Below are 13,364 nucleotides of genomic sequence, written 5' to 3'. Positions count from 1 at the left end.
GCAGGCACGGGACCCATGTCTGGGCATGCCCGCCCCACTCAGGGTGATAGCACAACAAAAGAATTTATGGCTGGAAGTTTTAGAATAAATATTAATCTCTGGCATCGCTCTGAGCAACCCTCCAGTCCATTGTTCTTCGCCTGGCATGCTGTTAAATAAAGGGGGAAGGACCATATGCAAATCAGGCTGGCCCCACCCCCAACTGCACTATACCACAGATTGTCTGTGATAGCGCACTTCTGTACACCAAGTGCTGGTGAGTGGCTCAGGAATCATGCACAATGTGTTGTTACATAGATTAAAACTGATTTATCCACATACATCAGAATGCCCCCTTCACCAAAACGCAGTGTTTAGTCATGTACCTTGGTGCAGAGCCTGGTCACTTTGCAAAGGAATATGAGTACATGTAAATTTAGCAGGTAGGAGAAAAAATATCAATGCACTAGGCAGCGTAGACTAAAAGAGCTCTTACATGCAATATTCTACAATTCTAGCCCCAACTTACACAGAAGACATGGCTGCTACACAATGGCTGATCCTAGGCACTCACCAGCCGGTCTGCATATTTTCAAAGAGATTGTATGCTTCTTCTCTGTGTTGCAGGTCCTCCTCTTTCACTTTACTCGCTGTTTTACCTTGGGGTGGAGGGAGTGGAATGTTGTATAATTTTGGTGGTCACAAAAAATATTTATCAGTTTATGGTCCCCATCCTTATATGTGGGGGGGACACAACTTCATAGGCCGTACTTTGGAATGGTGGCCTAAAAGACTACAGGAAGCCCTGCTAAGGGATCCAGCAGCCCAAGGGCCAGAGCAGCAGACATGTAATCATGAGAAAACTCAATTCCACAAACCTGCAGTGTTCACAACTGACACAGAGGAATTATTGGAAGCTTGCCTGAGAGAGCGGATGGTTAGAAACCTTGAGCTCTAGCACCCAGAGTGCCGCACAATCCCCGGCAGAGCTGGTCAATATGCAGGAAGGAATTTGAAGGTGGAGCGGCACGCCACAAAAGATTTTCTAACCTTGCAGAACCTCATTAAAGGCAATGAAGACTATCAGACTAATCAGCCAATACGAAAACTACAAACTAATAAGGAGACTCCCAATGGAATACTCAATCAGGTTTGAGAATTCAAACAAAGATGGGGACTCACCGATTAGGGATGACATTAGAAGCATTGACCCTACTTAGGGGCTAAAAAAGGGATTGGAAAACTACAGAAGACGAGGGAGACGTGCTTACTCGTCCTTTCCTGAAGTAATGAGAGATTCCTGGAGCAAAGAATCACAATGGTACTACTGCCTCACCCAGTGTCACAATCTCGAGTGGCTCAGGTCCTGCAGATATCCCTTCCATGGTCATCCAGCCGAGAGGTGCTCACAGGTAGAGAACACCCTCAGAGGCTAGCGGTACAGAGTAACAAAGTTGTTTCAAAATGGTGGATCAAAGTTTTCAACCCTGGTTCCAGACTGGGAAGGGTAAGTAGCTAGCCAATCAGGAAAGGGGGAAGAGTGGACAAACAAAGCCTTGTAATCTTAAAGAAGGGAGGTGAAACAGCTGAGAGAAAGGAGTAGAACCACAATAAACTAGGGAAGTGGAGGACCGATCACATGGGTTATTGGCCAATCAGAAATGTATAGACTTATAAAAGGGAGCAGGAAAGAACATGAATTGGCACAGCTAGGGCAGCAGTCAAGAGAACAGATGGTGCAGCCAGATAGCTAAAGAGGGGAGGTGCCCAGAGCCTGCTTGGGGCTGTGACTCAGCAGCTGTAAAGAGTTAGCATCCAAGGAAGGAAGAATAGCACTAGCTTGCTGAGGTCTCTCACGCTCAGACCTGGACAGAAATCAGGGAAAGCAGAAAAGTTATCAAGACATACCTCGGAACCATTAAGTACATTTATTTCTGTTCAAATTAGGTTTAAGGTGGACACTATTTATTTATTTATTTATTTGCATTTGTTTAGCGCACAGGCAGCCCAGAGGGCATCGTGGCGCTTGTTACAGATATGAAAATGACTTGTTGTACATACAGTGAAGTCATTACTTAGTTGCAAGAGAAGAATAGTAGTTACAGGAGAGGAGGAGAAGAGAGGAGAGGAGGAGGAGAGAGTAAACGACACGAAGGAAGAGGAATTAGTTAAACAAGGTGGTTTTCAGTTTTTTTCGGAAGGCAGTGAGAGAGGTTTCTGCTCTGAGCGTGCTAGGTAGTGCGTTCCATAGCTTCGGGGCAATGTAGGGGAAGCTCATTCCACCTGCTCTATCTCGTTTGATGCGTGGGACCCTAAGTTGGTTGGTGTGGCATTGCCTAGTTGGTCTGCTGGAGTGAGATCTGGCTAGCGTATCAGACAGGTATGAGGGTGCAGACAGGTTGATACATTTGTGTTTGGTGGTAAGTATTTTGAATGTAATGCGCTCTTTGACAGGTAGCCAGTGTGCTGCCTTTCTGGCTTGCGCTATGTGGTCCCTTTTTGGTATATTGAGAGCTGCTCTTAGTGCATTATTCTGTGTTGTTTGGAGTTTATTGAGATTGGAGTTGGAGGTGCCAGCCAATAGCGCATATACAATAATCTAGTTTGGCTCCAATGGTGGCTCTGGCAATAGAAAGGCAATTATCTTTGGTTAGGAAAGGTTTGATGGCATTAATGAGCTTAGTGCTCAGGGCTGAGGCAGAAACAATGGAGTTGACTTGCTTGTCCATGGAGAGTGAGGCGTCAATGTGGACTCGTAGTGTTTTAACAGAAGGTAGAACTGGGATGACACAATTGTCTATGCAGAAGTTGGTGTAGAGTGGGTCGAGGTTCGTGAGAGTGGATTTTTGACCAAGGATAAGAATTTCGGTCTTATCTCCTTTAAGACATAGGCCGTTCGTGGCCATCCATGCTTGAATGGTGGCGTATATATTCTGGAGGGTGGCTGCGTCCTGATGGTAGAGTCCTGTGAGCGGGAGGAGTACTTGGGTATCGTCAGCGTAGTTGGTGTATGTGATACCAAGTGCGTCCAGTTTATCAAAGAGAGGTTTCGTAAAAAGATTATAGAGGGTAGGAGCTGTACATGAGCCCTGAGGAACTCCATACCTGATGGTGGTAGGCTCTGGTTAGCTACATTGGAAAACACTTTCATCACTCTTCCTTCGAGGAAGGAGGTGATCCAGTTTGTGGCTTGTATGGAGAAATGTGCGGCCTGAGTGAGATGGTTCGTGAGGATGGCATGATCGACTAAATCAAATGCCGCCAAGAGGTCTAGGAGGAGCAGAAGGGCCGGCTTGCCTTTATCTAAAATTAGGGTAATTTGGTTCTTCAGATCTAGTAAAGCGGTTTCAGTGCCATGACCTTTGCGGAATCCGGACTGCCTTTTACCTAGGACAGCGTTGTTTTCCAGGTAGGACTGTATCTGCATGTGTGCAGCTTTATCTAAGATTTTTCGAAGAAATGGGACGGTAGTTGTTAGGTTGGGCAGGGTCCAGGGTTGGTTTCTTTACGAGCGGGCGCACCCACGCCTCTTTAAGGCCGTTAGGGACTTTGCCCGTCTTCAATGAGGCGTTGATGAATGCTGTGATGATCGGTGTGAGGGGTGCCGCACACTCTTTAATGATGTTGGGGGGGCATATATCGCCTTTACATTGAGATGGTTTGAGCTGTTTGAGGATGTGGAGAGCATCTGATTCGGTGATTGGAGATTGAGAAAAATTGAATTTGGAGGTGTGCTTATCTTTAGCGGTATTGATGGAGAGGGTCTGTTGGGGGTGCAGAGCCGTGAAGTGTTCTGCTATTTTATTTTGAAGAAGGTCTATTTTGTTTAGCATTGCTGTTTGGATGCTCTTGCACCAGGCTTCATCCTTAACAATCTCATCTGTACAGATTGGGGGGACGGTGAGCTCTTTAAAGATGATGAAAAGCTCTTTTGAGTGGGAGTTGGCTTCCAAGATACGTTTATTGTAGGTTTCTGGCTTCGCCTTAAATATGGCATTTTTGTATTTTTTGAAATACAAAGAAAGTCTACTTTGGTGGCATCACAGGGATTGGCCTGCCATGTTTTGAGGGCTTGGCGCTTGCATTAATAAGTCCTCCGTGAACCATGAGTTGGTGTGAAACGATTTTTTTTCTTTTTTGTTTTCAAGAGGAGCTGCAGCGTTGATGGCATGGGTGAGGGTGTCTTTGAAGATCTTTGCTAGAATGTTGCGGTCAGAGGAGAAAGGAGGTGCTAAGCAGGGGTTGTTGAGAAAGGGACGTATATTGTCTGCTGTAAGTTTTTTGGCACTTCTGGCTAGCTTGGCCGGTGCGGGTATAAGTGGTTTGAGGTATAAGGATATGGGGATGCAGAATTGAAGGCAGTTGTGATCAGACCATGGAAGGGCTGTGTTGGAGTTGAGGGTGGAGCCACAGTTGTGATCTGCCACCCAATCTAAGATACGGCCTTTATTATGGGTCGGGGCAGTAACTATCTGAGTGAATCCTAGATCTGTGAGGTTTCTTGCAAGAGTGGTAGCTGCTTTATCGAGTTTATCATTGTATCCAAGGTTTAGGTCTCCTAGAAGCATTGTTTTGGAAGTTTGTTTGATATTTTTTCCAAGGAGATGGTTGACTATGCCTGTGAAGTTATTGACAGGGCCTGGAGGTCTATATATGACATGAATGTTTACTGTACCTTTAGGGGAGAGGGTAAGTTTGGCTGAGAGAATGTCAGTGGTGTCTTACCCGGTGGTGGGAGTCTGTCTTAAGGCTAGGGTGTCTTTAAAAATGAGTGCGACCCCACCTCCCGTTTTAGCTAATCTGTCCTGTTTTAAGATTGAGTAACCTGACGGTACAGCTAGGCTGATAGTAGGGCAGAGGCAGAATGCAACCATGTTTCTGTTATGGCTAACATATCTAAGTCTTGGCTGGTAATAATATCATTGACTTCTAAAGCGTGGGCGTTGAGTGAGCGAACATTTAATAGAGCACATTTAAGGTGTTGGAGCTTTTTTGATTGTGGTGGCTTGAGGTCGGTAATTGGAATGAGCTTTTTGGTAGTGTGAGTAGGCTTATTAGGCATGTGATGTCTGGGAGGAGCGAGCGTCGGAGCCCTGTTTAGGCGCTTGTGGGTAATAGTGTATGGCAGGCGGCAGGTCTTAACGTGAGTGCGTGAACCTAGGCGTGAGTTCCTAAGTGTTACCTGCATGGGTGTGGAGAGGAATGCTAAAGGGAATGAGCGTGTTCTGAGTCTGTGCTGCCTGAGTATGATCTCGGGCATTTTGGGGGGAGTAGCGTGTGTGGTGGTGTGCCTTAGTTCCATGATATGGCTATTGGGTTGCCCCATGGGCACGAGGTAGGCAATACTACTAGTAAGTAAGATGTAGACTAAACCTATGAGGATGTACAGTGTGTGGGCGGTGTACATATTGAGATAGGACAGCGAGAGCTGGGATGCTATATGGGTTAGACAACAAAAGACACAACACAATATCACAGTGGTCTCTAAGCGACCATAAGGCACAACACAATAGCACAGTGGTCTCTAAGCGACCATAAGGCACAACACAATAGCACAGTGGTCTCTAAGCGACCATAAGGCACAACACAATATCACAGTGGTCTCTAAGCGACCATAAGGCACAACACAGTTGCATAGTAGTCTCTGACGACCATAAGGCACAACACAACAACACAGTGGTCTCTAAGCGACCAAAGGCACAACACATAGCGCGAGTAGTGTGGATATCAACTACACATACGGGCTAAATGTAGATATCAAATGGCCAGGCATATAGGTGCTAAATGCAGTTATCAATTGGCAAGGCACATATGGGCTAGATGCAGCTATCAAATGGCAAGGGACATATGGGCTAAATGCAATTGTTAAATGGCAAGGCACATATGGGCTAAATGCAGTTATCAGATGGCAAGGCACATATGGGCTAGATGCAGCTATCAAATGGCAAGGGACATATGGGCTAAATGCAATTGTTAAATGGCAAGGCACATATGGGCTGAATGCAGTTATCAGATGGGAAGGCACATATGGGATGAATGCAGTTATCAGATGGCAAGGCACATATGGGCTAATGCAGTTATGAAATGGTAAGGCACATATAGGCTAGATGCAGTTATTAAATGGCTATGCACATGCGGGCAAGATGCAATTATCTGGTGGCAAGGCACAAGCACATATATACAAGGGGCACATTAGGCAGCCCAGGGCCTGCAAAATAGGCTGGTATACGTATGCAGCTCAGGGCAGATACAATATAAGTCAGCTGGGTGGCCAAGCAGGATCAGGGTGAATGGCGCTGGGTAGAAGGTACAAAGTTAGCAGGTTAGCCAGTACTGACGTACCTGTTGTAGTATGAGTACTTGCAAGGGTCCATACTGGGCTGATGATCCTACAGGCTGGGGAGAGTGCAGAACTGCAAGGGGTCCAATGCTGCCGGTGTTGGGGATTTGCGAGGCTCAACCTCGTTGTGCAGCACAATTAGCTACTTTCTTTCATTGCCTTCTCCCGTGGGTCGGTGCTCATCTGGCCGTAGGCGGCCATATTGGAGGGGACTGCGCTTCGTGTGTGATCGTTTATAACGCAGAGGGCGTGCAACTTCACAGCTCTATTGGTGTAGGCAATCTCCAGTACTTGTGGGCAATAGTTGAATGTGAGCGAGTGAATAGTTAAGGGGATTTAACTCGTACGTATAGCCAGGAGCTTACCTTACAGGCCAGCATAGAGAAGGATGAAAGGATGTTGCTCCTGCTTCACTGGTTTGCTCTGTCGTAGCTGCGACCCCTCTTAGGTGCAGATCAGAGAGTAGAGAATGGAACTTGGCGAGTTTGGACCAGGTCGCTAACCCTACGCGAAACAGACGCTGAACAGGCCTTTGTATGGCCTTAGTAAGCGCCGCCGGAGTTTCCGCCTGCCGGCGGATGGTTAGGTCCAAAAATGCTGGATTTTCGAGGATCAGCCTCGTTGTGGCGCCGCGAAGCGGCGGGCATGTGGGGGTCAGGCAGGGTGGTGAGACAAGGTCAGGCAGGTCTTGCCTTGTGCATCGGATGTTGCGCTACAGCTAACAGCTGTTTTTCCAGGCTTCTACGATGGGGAAGGTCTCCTGCCCTCTTTCCATGGCGAGGGGGACGAAGTGGGGGTTACAGGGCGGTGAACAGGCCTTAGTATGCGCCGCCGGCGTATCCGCCTGCCAGCGGATGTTTAGGTCCAAAAATGCTGGATTTGCGAGGATCAGCCTCGTTGTGGGGCCGCAAAGCGCCCGGCATGCGGGGGTCAGGCAGGGTGGTGAGACAAGGTCAGGCAGGCTTGGCCTTGTGCATCGGTTATTGCGCTACAGCTAACAGCTGTTTTTCCAGGCTTCTACGATGGGGAAAGGCTCCGGCCCTCTTCCCATGGCGAGGGGGACGAAGTGGGGGTCCAGGGCGCTGAACAGGCCTTTGTATGGCCTTAGTATGCACTGCCGGCGTATCCGCCTGCCGGCGGATGTTTAGGTCCAAAACATGTTAAATCTAGAGCCAGCTCAAAATGCTTTTTTAGGATCCCAAACACACATGACTTCACAGAATTGTAGGATAACCCGAACTCCCCAACCGCAGTCTCTGTTAAATATCAAAAAGCACTCGGAAGAGCATGATATAGCTTTAATGGGCCATCTGATGTAGTGAAGCATTTTTGAGCAGTTTCTATCCCGTTACATCAGCATGGGCTGTAATATAGATTGCATGTTTAAGTTTTTGTTACAGCAGAGAGAAACAGGCCTAGAAGACCTACTTCTAGGTGTGGTTAGAAATCTTGGAATTGCTAACCAGTGAACTGGATTGAACCAGATTTATATCAATGCGATAGTCCCCCTGAAATTAGTGGCATCTCATGGATTCAAGTTCCATCCACGGAAAGTGGAAGACTGTGGGTCAGTCAATAACAGAATGAGAACATACTAGCCTGCAGCTTTGTACATGTGATTAGGCTGGCTTCTCTCCACTAGCTTTAAATCAATACTGTTCTTGTTGTGTACAACATAATACAAACAGTCATGTTCTTTTCCAATCACATACCTCGGAAATGTAAAACACCCTACAAAGCTTTCCCCACTATGCAAAGTCCCAAAATACATTAAAAAAGTAAGCTAGCTTACAGATGTCTAAATGAAAAAGGTGAATAAAAGTAGTGTTAAAATGTCAGCATCATGCATCTAAATACATACTTTTTCACAGCCTCTCCGGGAGACAAAGAAGTGACCACAGAACTTCCAGGTTGAGACACGTAGAAGAGTTGCTGTTCATTTCTCTCAGGTGCGATTTTACACTCATGCTCATGACCCCAGATGACAAGGTCCAAGAAATCATCCAAAAACTGCTCAGGGATATAATTGGTGGCACCGTGTTTACTCCTGTTGAGAAGTTAAGAAATTGGTCAGCCCAGTAGAATATCTAGTCATGGGCAAGTTCTCAATCCAGTAAATAAACTTGAACAGATTATGATTATTTTTGCATGCAATTGCTTTTTCATATATTCTATGCAAGATGAACTGTCAAGAACATAGCACCATCAACTGCAACAGGAGAAAGCAAGAGCAAGCCCTGGAGTGGAGAAGAAAGAGGATGAAAGAACCCCCAGAGTACTGGAGGGGGAAACACGAAAGTCTGCCTGAAGAGAGAGTCAATGTGAGACACAAGTTTCAAGGAGAACCAAACAGACCAGGATGGAACCCCGGGACTACAGTCCAGCATACACAAACCATTTCTTTTTAACTACGAACATAGGCAAGGGCCTATGGTAAAAAATACACCAACAGGAGGGGTCAGAAGCCAGCAGCCATCCCTTTTCCTTGGACAAGGCCCAAAGTATCTTTGGTTGCTTTGTATTTTGTTTGCGCAATTGGGAGAGGAAATAAGTTAGAATAAGATTTCTGGACTGAGGACTTCATTTATGTTTAATCATCTTCACATACTGAGAGGCACCCCTTTTTGAACATCATAGCATAAGGCTTAGTATAACTGAATAGGGAAAGAAGAGGTGTTTTCTGAGAGAATAAAAGAAACATTTGAAAATCATGCCGCCTTGTCTGTCCCCTGATCCTGACTTACCGCATGAGTTTAAGATGGCCGTCTTTTCAGCCCCATGTTTAGAAATGTGCACTGACCCTTTAAGAGAAGTTAGTATTTGTGCTCTTTTCGGCAACAAACTTTTTCTTGCCTTGATTGTGTATTGATTTTACGGTGCCTGACTTTGATGCCATCTTTATGAGTTTCAGTGCCGGCTGCACCTTTATTTGACACGGTTGTTTCCACCTTCTTTCCTGCCCCAGATACAGGAGGCTTAGCACTTGATTTGGCCACTGGCTGAACAGCAGGATGTTTGTTTTCCTTCAGCAATGTGGGCAAGTGTGCCACCATTCATTTGAACGCCATGGGTTGCCTCTTGAAATGGCCTTACAGCTGGCTCTTTGGAGATGGGGCTTGCTTGCTTGCTTTGGATCTTACGGGTCCCATTTTGTGGATTTTAGGCAACTCAGTCTCTTCGGGTTCAATTGGTCCCAATCCCCCACTGACTTATGATACTATCTATTTTATTTATATTGCGCTCATACACAGGTGTATGAGCGCAACCAGGCAAAGGGAAGGGGAACAGGGGAGAAAACAATAAACAATCTTACTAGGCCCAGTGACATTGAGAACAAGCAAGTGCATGGGGAAGGTAAGAAGGGGGATAGTGCACAGGAGGGGGAGAAAGTGGAAAGTGCAGAGTATAGGAGAGAAACAAGATAAATAATAAGTTAATAAATAAATAAGGTGATCGCGAACAGTGGTAGTGCAGCCTGTGAGTGGCAAAGTGCAAGGTAAATCAGATAGGGTGTATCTGATAAGCGCAGAGGAAGAATTGGGGCGGGGGGACTGTATTGGTACTGATACAGGCCTCAGTACAAGGGATGGCCAAGAGGCAGTGTGGGGGGTGGCAGGGTGAGCAGGTACCTGGGCCCGAGGACAGGGGGTGGCCAGGTGCGACAGTGCCGAGAGAGAAAACAGATCAACAGTGGAGAAGAGGGGCAGAGGCGAAGAGGAAGGTCTTGAGGAGCTTCCGGAACCGTAGATGGTTCTCCTCAAGTTTCAGGGTGGCAGGAAGGCAGTTCCAAAGGGAGGCCCCAGCCAAAGACCGAGATCTGTCCCCCGCTTGTTTCTTTGAGAAGCGATTGACCCTGAGGGAGGTAGAGGTAGAGGAGCGAAGGGCTCGAGAGGGGAGGTATTTACGGAGGGATAGTTGAAGGTATTTTGGACCCAGGCCCCAGAAAGCCTTGTGGACAATGCAAAGGGTTTTAAATGTAATCCTTGCATCCGCTGGGAGCCAATGAGGGGATTTCAGAGCTGGAGAGATACGATCCCAGGGCTTGAGGCCAGGGACAAGTCTCGCAGTCCATTTCTGGATTAGTTGTAAAGGGCAGAGAGTGGAGGCAGGTAGATTTAGAAGAGGCTGTTACAGGAGTCCAACCTAGAGAGAATCAGAGCTTGGGAGACAGTGAGCTTCTGAGGGAAGGAGAGGAAAGGAAGAGTACCTCTAAGGAGGTGGAGTAAGAAGTTAGACTTTTTAGAGACGTCGTAGATGTGTGCAGAGAAGGAAAGTGTGGAGTCAAAGATGACCCAGAGGTTCTTAGCTTACAGGTAGGGGTAAGAGGAGAGCCAATGGAGGCCGGCCAGAGAGTGAGGAGAAAGGATGGAGAGGGTGTGCCAATGAGGAGGATCTCAGTTTTGTTGACATTTAGACACAGATCATTGGTGGCACACCAATTTTGAATGGCGATTACACAGTCAGAGATGAGGGAAGGAGAGGAGGTGGCTGAGGGAAGCCTGAAAATGAGTTGGGTGTCGTCAGCATAACAATGAGAATTTGAGCAAAAAATGGAAATGCAGTAGGCTAGAGTTGCCAAGTATTGGTTGAAAAGCCAGGGCGAGCGGTTAGACCCCGGGGGAACACCACAGGTAGAGAGAGAGAGATAGAGGATAGGAAGGACCCCAGTTGTACCTGGACGGGTCGATCAGAGAGAAAGGAGGTCAGCCAGGCCAGAGCCTGATCAGTGATACCCAGGTTGTCACGGAGACGATTGAGCAGGGTGGTGTGGTGGACCGTATCGAAAGCAGAGGAGAGATCAAGTAGGATAAGGACAGGGTGAGTGTTAGAGTCAAGGTTGGAGAGCAGGTCTTCACGGATGTTCAGGAGAGAAGTTTCTGTACTTCTGGCAGCACTGAAGCCGGATTGGTGGTCATGGAGAAAGCCGACAGAGTCAGAATGAAGGTTAAGATGAGAGATGGCAAGCTTTTCCAGGAGCTTACCAAAAAAGGGAGTAATGAAAATTGGGCGTTAGTTAGCCGGACAAGAAGGATCGGCTGTGGGTTTCTTGGGGAGAGGGTGCCCGAGGGAGTGCTTCAGAGGGGAGGGGAAAGATCCATATTGACTTGACCTCAATGATCTGCTTCGATGGCTGCAGATTTATGGGCATCCATGGCATACACCATCCATCACCTGCAGTGCTTTTGTTTCAAAGTTTCTGCACACTATGCATATGCATGAATTTTCTGAGCTGTCTTGTGGCAAACACCTGTCGCATTCATAGCATTTGGCAAGTCAGGGGAACCGTATGCTGCATTTAGGGCAATACAAAGACGTTATCTCCATAGAAATACAAGTTGCAGGGGATACAGATCCACATTTGAAAAAAAAAAAATGTCTCTATATGAAACATGTCCGTATGTACTCCCTGATTTGACACTGTGCAGTAGATTCCAGGATCTGTTGATGTAGTCCATCGTAGTTTGGGAACCCTTAATACTCTGGATCTACCACTAGATGGTGGAATATGTACAACATCTGAATCTAAAGTGATTTACACACCCCAGAAACTCTGACACTAGCGTCATGGATATTTTTTCTAGAGGAAATGCTGCCACATATAGTGAACATAGGCATCGTGAAAATGTAAAACTCTGTGTTTGTGACCTGGCTTCTATTGGATTTTTTAATTGTTTTAACAGAGAACAGACCGTGAATTTAAGTTTTTTTTACAGCATGTTTCTAAAAAGCATACGTTGTAAAAAGCACCATTATGTGAAAATATTCATAAGTCTCCATTGGCATTGAATTATTTATAATTATAGTGCCCCCTCAGGAGTCTCCTGCAACCCTGTCACCAAAAGCTGCCCCTGCCACTGGCTGGCAGGACTCGCACAAGTTGAAAGATTGTAGAAAGAAGAAAAAAGTGAGAAGGAACATGGTGGAAGGAACACAGTAAGGGAGCACATTGGCACATAGGGATAGGAGCATGGGGAAGACAACAGCAGAAGGGACAAATGGAAGGACTGAAAAAAGGTGCACCAGTGGAGAGCCATAGGACAAGGGACATAAAAGGGGAGGGCAAAAAGAAGGGTATGGGCGGTGGGAAAGAAAAAAGGGGAAGGGGCACTTGGGTATAACCAGGGCGATAGGCAAGAAGAAGTACCTCAGCAGGAATGGTACAGAGGGAAGTGACACTTGGAGACTAGGCTCAGGAGAAATGGTGCAGGTAAACTGGGAACACAAGAGGGAATGCAGGATGCAAGGAGTTTATCTAAAGCCATCAGATATCTAGGAGTGACATCCTCTGTTACAGCCATTAACGGTCTACTAGCAGACTTTAGTCTCCAGTGCGGCCTCTTATATACCTTGATCTGTCTTATGCTAAGCAATCAGCATCAAGGGCCAAGAGTGGCCATATGCCATGCACTGTCAAAATATACATAGGTGACTCCTCAAGCCCAGCTGTAGCAATCACAAGGCTTAACATGCACTCAAATGGCCATGTTCTTCCATCATATAAGTAGATGAGGCACCAGACCGAGCTACAGCCAATGTAGCCCTAGACATGGCATCATGTAGCCAGGCCTTGTTATTATGAGCCATGTGTGGCCGAATATATGCTTGTGCACTACCATCACATCAAAGCATGACTTCAGATGGTCATATATTTTTCATCACATAAATATGTGAGTTCATTGCCAATAACAGGCAGAAGAGGCCGAGGTGCGGCTTCACAGCCTTGCTAAGCCATCATACACCCAATTGAGGCCTCATGGCCATGCCATGTTAGGCCCGGAAACAAACTCTTAGAACCATGTACTGGCATCATACATTGTGACAGTCAGGGACCTGTCCCAGTTAACGAGAGGGGAGTGGTGGCTGGAGGCCTACCAGGGTGTTTGTCAGAGTCATTTTGCCACAGAAGTAGGGTGAGGGAGTTGGTAGGGCCCCAGTCACTGTCCCCCTCCAAATGTGCCTTGTTACAATTGCAGTGTCACTTGCAATCACTTCATACCAATCTTTGCAGAAGCTGCCCAGCGTTTGCTCTCCCTTCAGAATCTTG

General features: G+C 46.7%; 1 protein-coding gene across 2 annotated transcripts in view; it reads right to left on the bottom strand.

Moving 5' to 3' along the window:
• MRE11 (MRE11 homolog, double strand break repair nuclease) overlaps window positions 1–13,364 on the bottom strand; it is a 1,502,633-nt gene that overhangs the window by 1,124,033 nt on the left and 365,236 nt on the right. For both annotated transcript variants that reach the window (XM_069639266.1, XM_069639267.1), the window contains exon 8: window positions 8,181–8,366. In XM_069639266.1, coding sequence (XP_069495367.1) covers window positions 8,181–8,366 — 186 coding nt within the window. The remainder of the gene's footprint in view (window positions 1–8,180; window positions 8,367–13,364) is intronic.

The sequence above is a fragment of the Ambystoma mexicanum genome, chromosome 7q (assembly GCF_040938575.1).
Source record: "Ambystoma mexicanum isolate Mex_15411 chromosome 7q, UKY_AmexF1_1, whole genome shotgun sequence".
Lineage (NCBI taxonomy): Eukaryota > Metazoa > Chordata > Amphibia > Caudata > Ambystomatidae > Ambystoma > Ambystoma mexicanum.
This window is presented reverse-complemented; position numbering and strand designations above follow the sequence as displayed.